The sequence below is a fragment of the Stylophora pistillata genome, chromosome 4 (assembly GCF_964205215.1).
Source record: "Stylophora pistillata chromosome 4, jaStyPist1.2, whole genome shotgun sequence".
Lineage (NCBI taxonomy): Eukaryota > Metazoa > Cnidaria > Anthozoa > Scleractinia > Pocilloporidae > Stylophora > Stylophora pistillata.
In genome coordinates this window covers 30,915,562-30,935,951 of record NC_142522.1, presented here as the reverse complement: position 1 = coordinate 30,935,951, position 20,390 = coordinate 30,915,562, and the positions used below count along the sequence as shown (strand labels likewise).

At 37.1% G+C, this 20,390-nt stretch overlaps 1 protein-coding gene, 1 long non-coding RNA gene and 1 pseudogene across 3 annotated transcripts; 1 reads left to right on the top strand and 2 right to left on the bottom strand.

Annotated features, from left to right (window-relative positions):
- Positions 1-773: 773 nt before the first annotated feature.
- On the bottom strand, positions 774-2,918 carry LOC148733325 (uncharacterized). The gene is made up of 3 exons (XM_088758657.1): positions 2,230-2,918; positions 1,212-1,339; positions 774-1,053 (listed from the first exon to the last, which is right to left on the bottom strand). The coding sequence occupies exons 1-3, from the start codon at positions 2,365-2,367 to the stop codon at positions 894-896; spliced, it is 426 nt and encodes a 141-aa protein (XP_088614783.1). The 5' UTR covers positions 2,368-2,918; the 3' UTR covers positions 774-893.
- A 1,752-nt stretch (positions 2,919-4,670) lies between these two features.
- On the bottom strand, positions 4,671-10,341 carry LOC148733324 (uncharacterized; annotated as a pseudogene). The gene is made up of 11 exons (XR_016000614.1): positions 10,260-10,341; positions 9,895-10,069; positions 9,638-9,783; positions 9,089-9,200; positions 8,488-8,571; positions 7,669-7,851; positions 7,201-7,433; positions 7,052-7,112; positions 6,402-6,470; positions 6,082-6,269; positions 4,671-5,827 (listed from the first exon to the last, which is right to left on the bottom strand). The product of XR_016000614.1 is annotated as an uncharacterized LOC148733324 (transcript).
- A 4,354-nt stretch (positions 10,342-14,695) lies between these two features.
- Positions 14,696-17,880, top strand: LOC148733323 (uncharacterized). Its single transcript, XR_015999608.1, has 3 exons — positions 14,696-14,870; positions 15,248-15,333; positions 15,561-17,880. It is a non-coding gene; the product is annotated as an uncharacterized LOC148733323 (long non-coding RNA).
- The last annotated feature ends 2,510 nt before the right edge of the window (positions 17,881-20,390 follow it).

Here is a 20,390-nt window from a genome sequence, read left to right as displayed (position 1 = left end):
CCAATCCAACCACAAATTACTTAACAATCATCAGGATGTTACTATTGCCAACTTGATAAAAAATGGACCCTATGGGCCATTATATTTTTTGCAGAGGATAGAAATTTCAGATGACCAGTATTGTAATATACCTGAAGTATTTAACAATGCAATATATGCTGCCTTAAGAAGTAGCACTATTATTTAAAAATTAACGATATTTATGTACTTTAATTCAGTGTGGGCACAAGGCTATAAAGGCATAAAATCATAAATCACATGAAGAACATTGAGAAGTTTTTAGTGCCACATATGAACACATCTTTGAATTGCTATTTCGACAAAAGTGAAAGATCCATGAAACAAAAAATTAACATTCCATCCACCAGTGTAAAATATCAAAACTCAAAGCTCATGAATTCATTTTCCACTCAAATCACTGAAATCATTATCATTCACCATATATATAGACTATGCTATACTAACGACTTCACCCAAATTATATGTAAGTACTGCTGTATATGTAGACAGAAAACAGGAACTTAAACTCGTAGCAATTTTTTGGTTTTTTCAAACATATACTTTAATTTAATATACTTTTTCTAAGAACCTGTCAGAAAGCCAATTTTCAATGATAGCCAGCTGACAAACAGAGAATCCTAATCGTAGTTCTTAAACTGTTACTATTATCAAACTATAGATAATGATAAGCCTAGAAGTTTTTTTGTTCATTTGTTGATCATTTTCAATGGTCAACCCAAGTGGTGTGTGACTCTACAAATGAATACAAAATGTAGTATAAAGTACTGTTAATTTATTACCTATGTTACATATTATAACAATACGTTACATGTATTTCATACTTTGTAACAAAGACCACTTGTAGAAGCTTGATAGTACAAATAAAACAGAAATTAACATAAAATTAAAACCCAGCATCTTTTGTGTACTAGTGTCAAGTACTTTTCAGAATCTTTGCCGATATTGTGTACTTTTGGTAGGTGGTAATCGAAGCGTCGTCCAACCCAGGTACATCCCCATAGTGGATAACATCTCATGGGCCTCTTGGTTTTGCTGAAAATATAGGGAGAATGCAATGTGTCAAAATGAGCATGAATTGAAAAAGGTTAAGAATGCTGTGTACAGTAGAGAAAACACTAATCTATGTAGCTACAATGAACTCAATCCTCTTGAAAACAGAACTCAGAACAATAAGAAATGTAATAAATTACTTATTTTCCTGATTTCCTTTTGCCTTTTCCTGATTCTTTTCCCTATTTAGCTCCTCAACTTCACTCTTACTCAGCTTATGTGCATGCTTCAAATGGTTGGAAAGATTATTGTATTCCTTCTGGCAAATCTGAAAATAAAATTATAGCAAAATAGATATGTGAATATTTCATTTTGGATCATCATGACTGCTTAGCTTGTCATTGCAAAATGACAGGTAGTTGAGTTCATCATTAGATAGGCCAAGCATCAACATATATGACCTGCAAATATCTCTCCGTAAAGAGTGATCTATTTGTATGTAACATTGTTTTGAGCAAATAAAATTCCAGATTCCCATACACAGTTGTGCTCATAAATAATCTAGCAATGTTGCAGATTGTTTCCCAAAGTATTTTCTTATGATATGAAGGGATGGGCCAATATCAACATCTTAAAGGTAGCTCTAGATGTCATTCTCACTCCACTGTACAGACTCCACCACCTCTGTGGTTTGAATCCTTTTGAGTACCAAGATGGGTGTCTTTTGTTTACAGTTATACATCATAGTGCTACATATACTCTATATTGATGTAGATTATATGTAGGAGCCAATTACTTAATGAACCAGACAGTGGAGTTGACCTAAAATTCTAATTTTGCACTTCATACAATGGCAGGCTTAGCTTATCTTCTCTAAGTTAATTGGCATTTTCTCAATGCACCTTTTAACATAAAGCCCAAGAAGAGGAGGGCTGTCAGGCTAGCCTTGGAAATTTGACTGTGAGGGCAGTCCCCAAGGTAGGTATTTTGATTTTCTGTCATTGTCCCTTGGGTGCATGAGAAATTTTGGCAATCGTTATAAATGACCACACTCATTTGCCCTAAGGTAGGGATTTTAAAACTTTTACCAATTTCGGTGTTGTGACAGGGGTGGCAAATATGACAATTTTTGGACAGAAAATATCAAAATCCCCAAACCTTGCCTGACCCCTCCTCCTGACCCCGTCTCGTGCGTTACATTGAAAACTACATACTCACACTGCAGGGGTATTTATAAAGTTTTTTCCTCAGACGTTTCTTCCGCTGTGGTAAATTTGACAGGTTATGATTATTCAAGTGACTTAAAACACTTTCGGCCTCGTTGGACATCTTCATCTTTATCAATTCCATTGACATTCCTGTACGAAATTATGGAGGTTGTCGACTCCACGTTTCGGATCTCATGGAAATGGCAAACAAGATTTTTTTTTAAACCGAGAAAGTGGCTTCTTTGCGTTAATCCAATATCCTTTGCCACTTTCTTTTCTTGGCGAAATTGAACAGCAAGATCGATAGGATCGTATCCATTTTCCAAATGGAAATACATTTCAATTGAAGGGTTCAAAGAGAAGCGTAAGTTCGTGACCTCCCTCCTGGTGGCTTGTCTGGGGGTCTGGTTCCCAGTCATTGAGGTTAAAGGTACTCGGGAGTCATTTAGGTTAGAGGTAGACAGCTGTAGCATTCCTCAGCCTACGATCCGAGTCTTTCAGTTCAAAGATGTTTGCAGATATGCCACGCACAACACGTTTTCTTTCTTTTTTTTTTTTTTTCAGCTGCAATCGATTGAAAGAAGAAAAATGAATCGCCGTGTCCCAGTGCGTCACCGTTCCGTCTCTTTTTCCTCGCCTCCCCCTTCTCCCACCTCCCACGCCTCACACCTTAACTTCCCCCCCCCCCTCCCCAACTTTACCTAGATGAAATGATTCTTCCACTTTTGGTACTTTGATTGCCGGAAAAACATGGCTTCTCCTCGATGTAGTGGAGAAGTTTCACATTATCATGGTCATCTTGGCGGAAGGACACCAGCACTCATTGTGCTAATTTCGTTAAAAGAATTTAGAAAAACTTCACATGGTTAGCCAAACCACAGTAAAATAGCTGTTATGATATCTTTTTGCAGAAACATGAATTCACCGTCAAAAATAAACTTTAAAAATATACGTCCGTACACACAACTGTGAACACTGAAGAGGAATACGGTAGTTATGTGCTATAACGAAATCATGTGCTAAACCTGACCAATGGACTATCTTGAAAAGGACAAAAAAGACCTTTAGAACAATTTTATGAAGAAATCAGTCGATAAAAACTATTACTGAACATTACTTTCGCCAGGACAATGATATTTTAAGAAATAGTCTAGTATCATGGAGGTTGGAGGGCGATCGACGTCGTATATGACTTGTGGTTGATTTGCTACTTGATGTACAGTGACACGACAACACAACTTAACGAATAAAGCGAAGATCCAGAGTTAGCAATTGATCACGTTAAACCTCTGCGTAGTTTGCAGGACACTTTTACAGAGTAGCGCTGACTGCCTGTTTACCATTTTAACAACATAATCCGTTAAGTCGCCCGAAATAATTACAACTTATAATTTTTCCTCAGTAATTCCGGCACGTGCTAATTCCGTTACGGGTGTGTCAATTTCGTTATGGCCTTACAAAGGACGTATACTGATACATTTTACTTGATATCATACATAACAGAAATTGTAAATTATGTGGCACATATTCACTATTTCATGGATGTCACCAAGACATGTTTTGCCTAAACACTGTATAGGAAGGTTACACAATGAGATCCATTGCCATCTAAGAATCATAGGAGGTACATGTGTATATCTACATACATACACACATACATACATACATACATAAATACATACACTTTATTTGGTATAACAGGTTGAATTAAGGCAGCTAAAATAGCTGATGTGGACCTGCTGTTATCGAAACAATTTACATTAACAATATAAAAATTAATAAATAGATAAAACCGCATGAATTCTATGGATAAGATCAACGATACAAATGAAGTTTGAAATTAAAAACTAAAAAATTTTGTTGGACGGGTGGTTACGTATGCAACGCTCAAAAAGCGTCATTTCAGTTCAGTAAGGATGGTCCGAATTGACAATGTACTAAAGGACGACGACCGAGTTCAGTATTTGGCTCATCAACTAGAGTATTCAAATCTAAGTTATATAGTGCCTTATAAAAGCGATAATTAAAATACAGAGTTTATGTAGATATTTGAGGCACCCACCCCGCACTTGCTAATCTCCGTTTATCTATCATTCCCTTTGGTACTGATCGACAAAGATGACAAATGTTTTTGTTCGACAATGGTGGACCTCTCAAAATTGCATGACAACGTTGACTCATGATCTGACATCTTTTCCACGCCTACAATTGTACCTCCGGTGAACTCCAATCCATAAAAACATGATTTTCAATCATATCAGAACCTAACAGAGTCTGTATGGGAGTCTAATAAAACGGGGTTTTGACTAGGTGGGTAAGTAGAGCTGTCCACTTACGAGTGTCCGTTAAATAAGGGAGCTTCGGCACCGATTAGCATATAAAATATGCCCTCTACACGTTATGTATAATCCTAATAACGTAAAACTGCAACGAATCACCACCAAGATGAAATTTGCCAACGGTGAGAATTTATTAAAACATATTGTGATGATTAGCCAGTCAGTATAACCCTACACAATGTATAGCCGCCCAGTTGGCTCAGTCGATAGAGCGCTTGACTGTTGTGCGGGAGGTCGAGGGTTCGAGCCCCGGCCGGACCAACACTCAAGGTCTTAAAATAATTGAGAAGAATTGGCTACGTTTCTGTAACATCAAGAACTGGTTAGATATTCTAGTTTTCTCGGATAGGGACGAATAAATGGAGGTCCCGTCTCCTGCAGGGTTGGGAGTAGGAGACGTTAATTTCCCACGCACGAGATTACTGTGTGACGGATGTCCTCCCCTGGGGTGGGATGGGTGGGTTTACTGGGCCTGCAGTAATTGGCGCAAGCTGTTGCGGTGTCCCTGCCGGTTGGCGAAGCTAATAAAATAAACTGATATATTTATTGGGTTTTCCGAGAAGTTTACCCGCTATTGGCGCGCGCGCATAAACAAAACAGCGGCTGTTTCTGTATGGTTTTGGCAAGCACCAGAGACAAAATGAGCTTTATTCATCATCAGATAATTTGCTGTCTGATGATAGTTCCAACACAAAGGCCTCATGGTCCACATCTTCCTCCATCATCGATTCGTCTGATTTCTCGTCATCTGGAAGATAGTCGATACCACTCAAATGAGCATAGGTTTTTGCTACCTCAGCATGATCAATAGGTTTAGGGGAATCCAAGATACCACCCCACAAACGCAGCAGCGAGGAAATGTGATTACAGTGAATCATCCGTTTCTTTTTAAGGCAAGCTATCATTCCTGCATTAAGAGGGTTATCAGTGAGAGGCAGAAGCGCTTCCACTGATTCGTCTATAAGCCTGATTTCGTTTTGGAGAAAAGAGACAAGGCGATTCATTTCCTCTTTCAACAGCTCAAGCTCTTCCTGACACCTGTTGTGTAAGCAAAAAAGGTCAATTATCTGCCTCCTAACAAGAGCAGGAAGGTGTCCCCTTCCACTTGGACTTCAGAGTAAATGCTGCTCCTTGGATCCTTAGCATCGTCATAAAGAATTTGGGGTACATCATTAGGAAGATACCCATTTACTTCAGACAAAGTTTTGCGGATGGACTTCACGACTTTGTCGATCTGCTTTGGGAGCTTTATGGCAATTGCTTGGCCATCTGAAAATTAAAAAGTTCACAATAACTAAAGATGCAATGCAGTGGCAGTTTTATGGATAACACGGAAAGATGTAAATGTGTAAGACTTGGGAACTGGGAAAATTTAGCCCTCATAATCCCTGTACAATGCCTAGCCTCGCAGTTAAAAACAACTGGCATACGCAGTAATATAACGACGGAATTACCGCAGACCATGATCACCAAAATACACATGCTACTAAATATTTTACATAGCAATTTCTTCAGTTCATAACCAGCATATTTTCGCTTCAATTCCACCAAGAAACATGTTTCGGATGCCATACAATGTAACTTCAACAAGAGTTCGCTCTTTCTCTTCTCGTAGAGGCGTGACTTAAAGGTTACAAAGACACGGGACAAATCGGACCATCTTTCTTTGATGTGATGCTTCTTTTCCATGGCTACCATGGCCTTCTCGTTCCTATGTACAATAAATGCAAGTTAGAGAGAATTATTATTTGTCTTTAATTTTTGCACCCCTAGTTCTCTCTCTGCAGAACCTGATTATTCCAGTCGTTGCTGCAAGGAAGAAATTTGCATCTTTATGACTTACCGCTTGATTTTCTTTTCAACATCTTTTACCTTCCCTTCATCTTCATCTTGTACATAGCTCAATTCATTTCTGAAAAAAAAAATTTAAGTGGGTGGAGATACGTACACGATATGTTCAATTTAATACTTAGTAATTATATCAGCTAAGGTGGAAAGAAAGGGAAGTACGAATACGTTTGTTATATTATTGTGAAAACGGGTTTTGCCTTCACAAATAAACGGGCGGACGGGGGACAACCCGATAAACTTCTTCTGGGAAAAGGTTTTCCTGGGGGCACTCGCTGGCTGCAGGAAGGCCGGGATCTACTAACGGCTGTTGACTATCCTCGCGGCAATGACTAACAACAACAAAGTTGGCTCCAAAGTAGAGTTATTAACTACCACTGAGCTATCTAGTTTTTTACCTGACTTGACCAGACTGGGTTTGACCGAAGAAAGCTCTACAAAACAGCTCTATTCAAGCCTAAGTCACAATTAAAGGATTAGCTAATGCCATGCATCAACTAAAAGTTTAGTTTCACGTAGTCCACCACAACGATTGGTTAGGTAGGAATTTCGACTTTTTTACAACATTAATCACTTTCGAAAAGCTCAGGTACTCGCTATAATGTAAATCATGTATTCGGTAGGTGGTACCTCCACACTATATACCTGAGTCTTTTAGACATAAGGAGAAAGCTGACATATGATTCGTCCCACTGCAGTGTTAATCCTGTGACAGATTAATAATATATTAGTGAATACAAAAAAAAAACTGTTTTCCCTGCTGATTTTTAATAAATGCGGAGGAATAAAACTACCGTGTTCTTTTGGTTTCAGCGCTTCCTGACTTCTTCCTTTTGCCACTGTTGTATCACAATAATCGGGCAGAAACGCACGCATGTAGGTCATTGTGCTGTTTTTCGATGCAATGAGTAAAAAAAAAAAAGTTTAAAATGTATACCTGGAAGTTTTTCGGTGAGTTCCTCAAGCTTTGCACCTACATCATGTAGAAGAGTTTCTGCCCTTGCAAACTTTGCTTTTAGAGTAACACCTGTGAACATTGAAAGGAATCAGTTTAATGTGTGTTAATGAGAGTAATCAACCTCGACTTACATCTTAACACACGTCTTTATTGAAAAAATGAAGAATTGCAACCTATACGACAGAAAATACAGAGTAGATAAAGCTGTCCAGCTAAAGTTCTGGTCAATAGTTGATATATCTTTTACTTTTAAGCAAAACCTACAGAAACGTGAAAGTTATCTGTTCAATAAAATTAACCATACCAAATTTGTGATACAAATGTTGGGCATAGTGATAAAGGCCCATCAGTCAAAACATCTGTCCTCTTGTGAGCACTCATTTCTTTAGTGACAGAGGAAAACCTACGCAGAAAAGAACCATAACCTTACCACCCCTTCACCATCTGTCAATCCAGTTCCCTTGATCCTTCTTGGACTGTATTGGATCTACGGACAATCACATTGAAGATAAACCTAAGAATCAATATGGTATGGACCTTGCATGAGATAGTTAGCCAATACATGTACTAGCCTGCAGTGCAGGCAGATTTGAGCAGTGTGAATGAATATTTCCAAATCGAGTGTTCAAAGCACCATCTTGAGTTAGGAAAACAGTGGAGAGTTAGCGCAGAAATATGTTTACCAAGCCAGTAGGCGTGAGACCTCCTCCCGCATTGCATTCTCGCCCCAACTTTCCAGTAAAACAAACACTCAAAAGATAACAACCACTAAAACCACCTAATTTAATTTTCAATTTAGGTAAAATTAACCTCGAGTAAAGGCTCACTGGCCGGTGGTCTTTTCCGAAGCTGATAGGTTTATGTAGGGTGGCCACTCTTTTAAAAGGAACAAGTACATGTGCTTAAATATTTTACCTCGCTTGCTAAGCTGACGCTTGGAGATCATTTGCTTTTAATTTTGGAAACTGCTGTCAGATTTCTGATCCCACACTGCTCACCCATTGGTAAGCGTGGGATGTTTATTATAATTACAACTGTATTTATCCAATGTCGTGGTATTGCCACACATTTCTTCACATTGTCACCAGGCCATTTACCGTTAAACTGATATATAATTACTAACCTGACATGATGCCTTGTGCCCATAGCAATGGAATATGGGTATGGCAACATCAACACCTTCCAAGAGGCTTTCCTGAGATGAACACTAACAAATATAATCATGTAAATGAAAATTGTGTCAGGAGTAACAAACTATTCTGGAGTTAAGATGTGATCCTCACATATATTCATGCAATGTAAATGCAAGCAATAATGGGAATTTAACCAAACACAAAGAAGAAACGAATCTGGCCCCATTGGGATTTCATCCCATGACATTGTCATTACAATGCTCTAGCCACTGAGCTATGAACCCCCATATGTTGGGAGCAAGCCAGTACCCATGAGAGGAAGTGATAAAACAGGCAGTGGACAAGTTTACGTGAGCTGCAAAAATGAAGTTTTATTTGATTGAGCCAACTACTCAAAATTCAGTTCATAACTCTGACAATTACATCTTCATTTAACTTCCACAATTCACATAATTCCAGACTGTTCCAATAAATTATTTTATTTCATCCCAAATTTAATAGAAAATACTTTGGACAGTTCTACAAAATTAAATAGCACTTTAGAATTACCATTTAACCTCCTGCTCATTCATGTTCAAAAAATTTACTTACCTTCAAATGGTGTGCTAATAGACAAGCGATGTCATACATGATGATTACTCTACTTCTGGTGCTCTCATTAAGACTTCTAAGCCTTTTAAGCTCATAAACAGAGTATGATATTCTGTAGAGAGAAAAGATTATTGAAAAGGTGAATCAATAACCAATTTTTTCTTTTATATCTTTTTACACTTATAATCTAGTTAGAGGGCCACAGGTTTGTCAGCTACACAGCTGTTACGTGTCCCCCTCTATAAATAAAGTCCTTACCTACTTACTTACTTACTTACTTACTTACTTACTTACTTACACAAAATCTAAGACAAATTGAATATATTTCCCATAATATGACATTCAAATTAATAACAAAGTTATACAATGGCGATGCTATTAGTGTAAAGAATCATAAGATGCTCCTGCATTGTATATACAAGTGTGCTAATTGTCAGCTTGACAAATTCATAATAATCATGACTCTATCATGTAATTCTCTAACAGATAATACATGTAGGATTGAGCACAACATTAGGTAAAATGTATTTACATAATTATACTCCATACCTTTCACCATGCTTTATGTCAAGGAATCCTTTAGGAAAGTCATGTCTGCATACTCGCCCAAAGACACCTTTCTTGTCAAAGAGTTTGTTTTTGCCTTTTGATCTTAAAGCTGAAAGAACCTCTCCAGCATGGAACTTACTGCAGTTCTGTGATAAAAAAAGGGACAAAAACAGGAAATATTGATTTCAAAGGGCCAAAAGGAAAATCATACAGTTCTCAAATTAACAACTGAGCATTGCATCATCTTATATACAGACCTGTTCCATGTCTGCTCCAGCTTTGCCATAACTGTTGACAAAAATAATTGTCAACATCATCCTGGTCTGCAAATAGGAGTGTTCCATGTTTGGGTGTTCCTAAATCATGCCCTTTGTCCTTTTTTCTACACAATCCAAAGCACCCATCCATGCTTTTAATGAGTACACCATCATCCTATTCAAAAGAGAGGGGAAAAGAGAAAAATAGATATAAAACAGAACAGCAACAACAACATAAAATGAATACTGCAGAACTACAGCACTAGTGTAAAGATGAGTGCATTTTGTGTGCCCCAAAATGAATGCCAAAATAATATTCCTCAAGTGCAAGCTACTATTCAAAACAAATTTCAAAGTATAGTTACCCTTGGACATATAGGTCACCAAGCTCCATTGTACAAATTTCCATTGTAGTTTGTACAATGCTTGTACTGATGCATGAAATACCTTCACGTGAAAACAACAAAACGTCAATTAGGACTAATTATTTTCTTACAGCAAGTCAGTAGATGTACATGTACAGCAAGAAATATGTCTTGTAAATTAATGTAAATGGAATCTTTTCCTTAAAACAAACTGTCAATGTATCTTTGAATCATATGAACACAAAAGTGACAAAAGCAAAGCATGAGTTTGACATCTATATTTAAGCTGGGCAACTAGATAATAAATAAAGAAATATACTAATTATATAAAGAAGCACTTGTAAATCATGTGACTGCCTCTACTATTACTATTACTACTACTACTACTACTACTACTACTACTAAAATTAATAATAATATTAATAATAACAACATAACAAGAACAACAACAATAACAATAGTAGTAATAATTATAGTAATTCTAATATCAATAATACCTTAGTAGACCTTGTACGTCCACAAATTAGCAGCTTTGATACTCTCAACCTATAACCACACTTACCTGAATTCTTCGAAGCATTCTGAATTAAGGATACTGTAAATTGAGCTCACCTAAAAAAACAAATACCGTCCAACCAAAATCAATCAATTAAAAAAAGTCTGGTCATATGTCTGAAAAAGACTCTTTGCAAGCAAACCTACATGTTTTGGTTGAAGCTGAGGATTGAGTTCTGCGAGCACTTCTGTGATGTTTAGCAAGGACACTTGACAATGAAGAAAGACCTTCTCCACAAACTCCACTAGTTTGAAGCTGAATCCTGTGGTGGGATTTGTTGGTGACCCTGGCCAGAACTGACATTTCAAGAGTGTGACAGCATGCGGCTCACAATCACACACTTGTACATATTTGAGGTGATGATTTCCTGACATTCATAAAAAAATAAATGAATAACTTACAAAGTTAAGTAAACAAAACGAAAAAAAAAAAAAAACATTACATACAGCTTTACATACCTCTTACTTTGTTGAGGGCCATGTAGACACCTTATTAACCAACTGCGAGGGCCATACTAGGAGAATATTGGCCCGAGGTCTTGAAATTACAAACCAAGTGCAGCGAGGTCTGTACAGAAAAGTCCAAGGGCCAATATTCTCTTAGCACGTCAGAAAAGGCTCTTACAGATAGATGCAAGCCAAGTTTATTGATTCTCTTTGGACTTAATGGCAAGCCATATCATTTTAAAACTTAATTGCATGTGGGATCATTCAGGACATTACCCTGTCCAATACTTAGAAATTATTGGACAGCCAATTATTGGCCCTGACATATTGAGAGAGTTTAAATATCGCATCATTATCATCAGCGTTCTTGATTTTAGGTAAGCGGCAGGAAAATGTGACAAAGGAGCATATGAAATTGAAAAAGAACGCTTCGTTTAAAACCATTCTAGTATTTTCTAACCACTATAAATGAAATGAACTGACCTGAGGCATCCAGAAGTCTGAACAGCTTTACTGTTGCGGTTCTGCACGTATGGCCATAGCTAACAGTACGCTAGTTGCCTCATCTGCATACAAAGGAGAAAATACCCCATCCTATTAAAATAAAGAAAGTAAGAAGTAGATAAAAGTACAGTTTAACCAGATATGTTACACTAAAAGTAGCTAGAATACAACCGGCCCCAAAATATTCATACACACCTTCCATTGCTCAAGTACATGAGACTTAATTTCATAGTCAGATGAACTTGAAATTTCGTGAAATCACTGGAATTTGAAGTCGCCACGAAAGTATCTGTTAATTTCTTTCCGTTACCTTTCCGCTTATGCCTTTCGAAAGTTGAACGTGATTCGAAGCCATTAAAGCGCGCGCAGAAAACATTTCCTTACTTGTCATCGCACTCCATGCGCTCTTTAAAGGAGATGCAAAAATGAAACCGTCGCTTTCAATAAGATGTTTCGACCCCAGAAAGAATTGTGAGCTCACGTTGCTGCACGTAAAACAAAATTTGCTCTTCTGGCTCATCAGTGCAAGTGTTGGCTGATTTGTGATGAATTTTCTGTTGACAGTTCAGATTACAATGAGACTATCTTTAATGCATGAATTAAAGATGTCAGAACAGCTATACTCATTTAAATCTCACCTTAAAGTCAACTTAAATGTATTTTAATGAAACACCCTCTTTTGTGCCAAAAAAGAAACCACTTAAAGGATACTGAAAGATTTGCGCTACTAAAGTTAAACTTATGTTCAATTAAAGATTCATTAAAGGTTAGAGTTAGCTTTCGGATATTTCATTTGACAATTAAAGACGATTAAAGCTTTACTCAACCTTTAAGACTGCTTTAATTTTGCCTAAAGGCACTGAAATAAGAACATTCGTCCTGTTGAAATGATATTTCCGGATTTTTGTTACAAGTCATCATGATTGACCTTGGTATCACTGGCGATTTGTTTTCAGTTTTTGTTCATTTTCTCAGACTTACGTGCTGTTGAGTTAAGATGTCAACTTGGCTCATAAAGGAAAAACACTTCGGCCAGGTCGTTCAGTGAGCGGATAACGCTCTTCAACGGATAAATCGATATGAAGTTGTTTGGTGTTACTGAAAAGTATTGGGCTTTACACCGGATATAGATTTATCCATTGGATAACTTCACTTTCTACTCTTCGAGCATTTGTGTCCGTATCTTTTTACTTGTTATATTTTCCCGCCTTTTTTCTTTACTTAAAGAACTTTCCATTAATGACCAAAAATGGACTTACTAAAATGGGTGTACGCTTTCAACAATGGTAGCCACTGCTTTTAAAGACAATTTTACATGTGATAGTCGTTTTCAATTGTCATGGACAGTTGACAATGTCCATAAAATACACCAAGTTCCATAATTTGTCATTTTTATATTATGTGCTTAGCTGCCTTTAGCAGTTTTGTACTTCATCTTCGAGAAAGGAACGCAAAAGGTGTTCTAGCAGCAAACGTATCTTTCCGGTGTTTCAAAGGTGAATAGGCATGATCTGCGCGGAATATTGGAAAAAAACGAAGAGGGTTAAGGCGGGTAAATTTTCTTCACCCCGCCAATTGTTACAACTTGTTTCTTTGCATGAGCTGGTGAAAAGCGTAATAAAACTAACAATTTGGCTAAGAGATCTGCATCAACGGCATAGATGGTGACCGTACATGTACGATACTATTATTTCTTGCAGATCTTTCGTCGTCGATCTTGCTATGAATGGTGTCTTCGTGGGGAAGGTAAGGAATTAAACTATAAACCCCTAATTGATAAAAGAAATAACATCCATAGGTTATGCGTACAACTTGAGAGTCTGAAAACTTCATTATTTATTTTCTAACTAGCTGAATCACCTCGTTTTCGGAGAAGAGCTAGAACGACGAGCTTTTTAAAAGCCAACTTTGTTTGGTTTCAACTTTCATACAACAGACCTCTATTCTGAGAATTCATGAAAAATGGAATGGGCCAAAATTAGTTTTAACATGTAATAGCAGGCCCTCTGGCTTTCTGTTGGACGCGCAAGAACTTCTTAAGTTATCTTCTGTTCCATTTATGTCGTGTTGTCATAGGAGAAATGAAGTCCGTTAAGACTAAACGGGGAGTTTTCGTTGATGAGCTTGGGTCGTCACTCTTCAAGAGAATCAGACGCTGTGAGTCATGAAATGGATCACTCTATTGCTTGCACGTGTTTGCGAGGAAACAAATAACATTCTGCAGTAGTTGTAATGATAAGGAATATTTCGAGCACGTTATGGTGCTACCTGTCTACCGTTCTCCTTCTTACCCCTCTCTGTGGTTTTTTGTTCTGGTTCTCTGTTTGAAGGCCAACCCATACATTTGTTTCAAAACAAGTCTCGTAGATTTCGTTAGTTTTTTTATACTTTGATTTAATCTATCATTGAAAACTGTATTCATTACACTTTGGCTTTGGTTCTGCATAAGACTGACTTTGCCTCCATTCGTTATAGTTTTGTTTTTTTTTTTTTTCTACACAGACGCCACAAGCATGGTTGACGATCCAAATTCTGGTATGAAGTATGGTAGGTTAAATAAGAGCTCAATTGATAAACTAATGTTCGAGAGCTGATTCCATTTTCACAGGAACGTACAATAACGTATATTTTCCATTAATTATTTTTATACCAGATTTTCCATCCGATGTTTTGTCTTTTTGTTTAGTTATACTATTATATCTCTGGCCCTTAGCCTATTTGGAAGTAGCTCTAATGTACCATATCCACCATTTCCTTCCACTTAGTTTAGGGTGGATGGATTAACTTTTCCTAAACTCTCATCGGGTAAATTCAGAGCGCTCAAAATCAACTTTCCCCCCACTGTTATAAATTTTGTGTATATTTTCAAATCTTATACACCCGGTTCGGTCTCTTCAGGCTAGTTAGGTTGATTGGCATTAAAACGAAATCTCACTTTTCTGTTTATGTTGACCTTTGATAAAGGTGGTGAAAATTGTGCTCCTGGCAATGCTGTCAACGGAACTCGTGCTATGTTTCCTACCGAGCTAGGGATAGCCTTCCATGAATCAAAGGGCAAGCGCAAGGGAAGATATAAAGGGATTGTAACGTGGAAAGCTCTGCAAAGTACGTACAAAGTCGATAACCTAATTTTTATATGAAGAGTTGTGCATAAAATCAAATAGGCGGCGATCTCTTAATGAGAAATGAAAAAAGTGAAACATTACAATCATGGTTCAATCTCAAGGTAACAAAAAGCTTCTCAGCTCTTCGATTTCGTGGGCTTTTTGCAACTTTGGTAGTTATTTTTCCTGTTTCCTTTACCTGTTGCACCGAATATGGCCGAAAGGCCGTCATGTGAATAGGCGGTGGTGGGATAAAAAAACATTATTTTCTCCCGGTAAACGATAACATGCTTATGTCTTAAATAATTTTGGAAATTTATTCACCCATTTGTCTGCTTGTTTAGTCTTTTCTTAATTTTTTGTTTAATTTCCTGATAGATGAGAGTGTGGAATGGACCGGATATAAGATACTCATTCTATACACGTCTGCGCCTCACCAGATAGAATGCGAAGTGATTCCTAAGGTGAGATAAAGCACAAGTAAGAAGTGGAGAGAATAACTATTAAGTAAACAGTTACATTCAGCCAACTCATCAGTCACTTGTGTCCCGCAGAATATATATTTCACAACTTCTCTGAGAAGTTGTCGTTCCAGATACGTTGTACAGACATGCACTTCTAACCCATAGTGAAGTGTTCTTTCCACGTTAATAGAGTATTATTCAATAACGAATGTACACTTTATTTTTAGAATGTCACTCACAACAGCACAACTAATCAGTTCATATAGAGAGGATTCCAGGGTACAAGTTAAGGTGAGTTTCACTGTTCAAATAACCGGTGCGCCCAAATTGATACGGCTTTCCAGAATTTTATGTAAGTTATGTATATTGTTTTTAAAGTTATCTTAAGAAGTATTTCACGTTGAACCGTTAAGCCAGGAGTAGGAGAAACGTGCTCTCAGCAGGACTCCCGCATAGGCATAGAGCGAAAGGGAATTAATTCCCAACCCCTTCGTCTGCTATCAGTCGTTTTGCTCTCTCGAATCCAAAGCCTCAGCCAGACTCCCACGGAGGAAAAAGGAAGGTGAAGGAAGAGAAACTGTGGATACCTTAAATAGAAAATCACAATAGCCCACTGCACGCAACACGTGGCTTAACACTTTCGTTGCTATTTTGATGTATTTTGGATTATCAAAATCGTGACTCTCATGGGTAGTACAAACTTGACCTCTTCTCTTCAGGAACATTTCATCAGAGATGCTGTTTCTTTTTACCAAGATGTTTGTTTTCAGCTGATTCAATTCAGTAATTTCAGCTAGAATCAAATAAGCTGATACGAATGAATTGATGAACTGTCGAGCGGTTGCTGTTGGCAGGAGTATTTCTGACTACTACATGTAGTTTTAGATGTCCATAGTCTTGTCATGTTCATCCATAAGTCTCCCAGAAAAGGAAGATTAGTTTTCGAAAGCAGAGGCGAACACTGAAATATCTTGCGCTGGGCATTCCGAAACATTTGCATTTTCTTTCACCAGAGGCGAGACGAGTTTAAACTATTTTAGGACACTATTCTGTCTTTTTGGTATGCACTCCAGCTGACGTTTTGCCTCGAAAATCGGACAAATTTTCTTTCATCAAGTTGTAACATTAAACTAAAATAATTTTTTGAGGGTCTGAGAAGTGGTTTTTCCGAACGTAAATGGCTTTTTGACGAAATACATGATACAGTGGTGTAGTTCACAGAATGCATAGTTTTACCATGTGTATGAGTCGATTTATGAATAGGTAAACGCGCGCATCGTCGTTGGTAAATTGACGATTTCTGCTTGAATAAATTTTTTCGTTTCTTCAGTTTGTGAGCCATACTAAACAACTTAATAACCTCGACCATTCTTTCACTACGGAAAAAGACATCAAACCCCAACCTTGCCGTTTGGACCTCGCTATCGCTTGTTCAATACGGCAAGGCTTTAGTATGAAATTTTCCCGTAATGACCTCACTCACGGTTATCAAAATAACCGAGAGTAAGATCATTACTTAAAAGTAGATAATACTAGCTTATGAACTTTTTCGCAAATTAACAACAAGCTTTACATATTAGAGTGGTAGGCTATATGATAATATAAAATCTTGCCGATGGACTTGACGCTCTCTACTTTTATTAGGTTGTTTCTTCTCCACATTTAGAAAATTTGAGAAACTATATTAATTCTGGTCATCTACTGGGTAAGTAGTCATTTTTGTGAGTTCTTGGTAGTCAACATTGTTTTCATTTTGTTTGTCGATACCATCGTCAGCATTTTATTGTTTTAATTGAAGGAATAAGTTTATTATCCCTGGAAGCCTCTTTCAAAGGAATAGACAAACAGCCACGTTAACGCATTACTGTGGTGAAGAAATTGAAAGAAATGAAAGTGGGACAGCTATAGAGACAGATCCCTACCGTATCGCCCTTCTTTTTCTCGTTTTTGTAGATCATTTCTTATTTTTTTCGATCATCATCTTCATGGTGTTTTTCGGTAACGAAAAGAGCTTTAGTGCTAAAGGTTTCTCAGCTTCATTGCCGTTTAACAGTCTGTAAGTTTTAGGTATGTTTCCTCAGGCAACAAAAGTAAACGTTTCGGGCGACTTGACTCCGGTATCGGGCGACATGACCTTGGGCGACTTGACCCGTTACCTACCTGAGAAAACAAATGTGTTTTTCGCAATGTAACCCGAATTTTCTTTATTTGCATGAAACAAAAAATTTACTTCTATATCCCCTTATATAGAACTAAATCTGGACAAAGGACTTTCTTTTGTCGTACAGTAAGTCAATGGAACAGTTTAGATAATACCCTCAAACTCTGTAATTCTTCGCGTGATTTTAAGCGTAAACTTAGAGCCAAATTACTTGTTGCTTTCCTTTCTCATCGCTCTTAGTTGTAACTTTGGCGAACATTTTTGAACATTTTAGCTTCCTTAATTTTTCTATTATACTTTTTAGTATTGTAATTTTGTAATTTTTAGATCATTGTCACCGAAAAACCCTCTTTAGGGAGTGTCAATAAAGTTTGTATTGTATTGTATTACTATAAATTCTTGAACACCCTTCTGCATTGACAATTTCCCTCTGACGACGGCCGATATTAGTAATAAGTTAATAATTAATAATTAATGAATTATTTCTAATTAATAATTAGTAATATCGTCCCTCTGACGACGGCCGATATTATTCCAGTAATTAGCTTACATAGCAACTTTCGAAGTCTTCAGCTTGTGATATCACTTTTGCAGTATTCAATTGTTGTGAAACATTGTGAGTTTGTGATATTAAAGATATTTAGTTACATCTTTAGAAATCGACTTCCTTTTGCATTTTATATGATAAGCTGAATTGGTGATTACGTCACCATTAACAAAATTTTGCTTCTTTATTGTATATAAGAAACACAGACTCCATGTTGCTGTGGGTCTATCTGTTCTGTAGAATATCACAGAAGACGCAAGATGTGGTATAAGAACATCAGTGATGTACTCGGCTACGCCTCGTGTGCCAATTTTGTTTCCTTCCTACATTTTGTTTTATGTGGAGAAATCGTACACATATAATCTTTTTTTAAGTTAGTTCAGCATCGGGTTAAATCATTAAAAGAAGATAAGTACATGCCGATAAGCTGACCTAAGGACTCAGTACGATTTTTAATTACAAAATCCGCTTTTCCTGCATTTATCATCAAAGCTCACGAATGGCCACATTTCTCTTCGTGTGTTTGTCAGAAAGTATATTAGTTACATTGTTTTTGTTTACTTCTCCAATGTGGATACCATGATCTCGATCGCGAGCTGTAACTGTCGAAATTCTCCAGCGAATAAAGCGAGTCAGGTCAAATGTATTGATCAGCCACAACATTTTTCAGTGTGGCAACCAAAACTCAGTTCACGTTAGACTTCGTATCTGCTAATGCGTCTTGTTAAAATCAGACGAAAACATAGCTGCATAATATCGGTGTAAAAGTGTACGTAAAACCTTTCCTAACTTTAAAAATTTTCCGGGGGAGCAATCACATCTCCTCCTCCGAAAAAGAGAAAGATCAGTATTGATTTGTTTTGGCGTAGCTTGCCAAAAACCAAGGTTTCTGATCCTTTTAATTCACCTGAAGACGGGAGTTACACCTTCAAAATGTCACGATAATTAACATCTGGATCATTTTCGCATTTCATCACCGCTACTACGCTACGCCACAAACCTATTGTAGGTCATCAAAATAGTCAAATTCTGCTATATATATATCATTCTGACCGGATCATAATAATAATAAACTAACATATCTAAAAGATAATGCTGTGGCACACTCTGTTGATAGTGACATAATTTACGCAGTGATTCATCTACCTGCATGTTCCAAGACTTACATTGAGAAATATATCTTATAAGTTATTTTCTGCTGGAGAGAAAGAAAACTTAAAACAGAGAAAATAGCGCACGCTCCGAAGAAAACTATTGCCTTTGACATCTTAAACTAACCCTTATTATTACATCGCAAGGAAAGTCATTAATTAACTCTTTGCCGACTTTTGGCGAAGTTAATGGATCGTTTATTCATGACTGCGTTACGATTAAAAGAAAGGAGTCTGAACCTTAAACAGTCACGTGATTCTACAGAAACCGAAATATCTGCAAAATGAAATATCCAAGAAAAACTGAGGATGAAACCAGGGGAAAAATGAAACAAACTAAACAAAAGCACGTAAACAATGTTAATAATAACAGAAAAAACAAAGAAAAAGATGATCACTAAATGATGACCGCAGCGCCACACAAAAAATTATTAATTCATGTCTTTCCCAGCGTTTCCTTTGTTTTTCGTTGTCATCAGGAATCAGTATATAAACAGCCGAGATAAGCTTTCTTCATAATGATAAAAGGAATGGCGACATACCTGTGTTGCGTGCTCGCTGCTTCGCGAATCGGGAAGACCTCTTATCAAGTCACCCGGGTTCCCTATCTCGGATAGGGTAGCGCATTAATGGATAATAAACCTCTTATAAGACGTTTTGTTGTGTAGTATCACTAGGTATTTTTACTCGTTGCATGTTTTTTGACTCGCCCCACGGACTCATCAAAATACGGCACAACTCGAAAAAATACTCAGCGATACTACACAACAAAACGTCTAATAAGATATATATATATATATATATATTCACCTTGGCAGTCGCGATGTAATTTTCGATATGAATAATTTATGAACGAAATTTTAGCTGAATATGTGCAGCCAAGCCAAATTTTCCACGGAAAAATTCGTCTCGTTAACTACTCTAACGTGATTAGAAGTATTATCTGGCTATATAAAAGAAATAAGGATTACTTCTTGAATTTCTGGTGACGATTGTGTATCAGCTTTGAAATGAAAAAAAAGTCATTTAAACTGATTTAGTCGAACTATTCGAATAACATTAGATTTTGTTAGACATTTAAGAATAAACACTAGCGAGAAAAACACACAACGTTTCGATGACTCCATGTCATCATTCTCAAGTGAGAAGAGAATAAAAATGAATAGTTAATTTATACCGTACGAAGGTGGCAAACGTA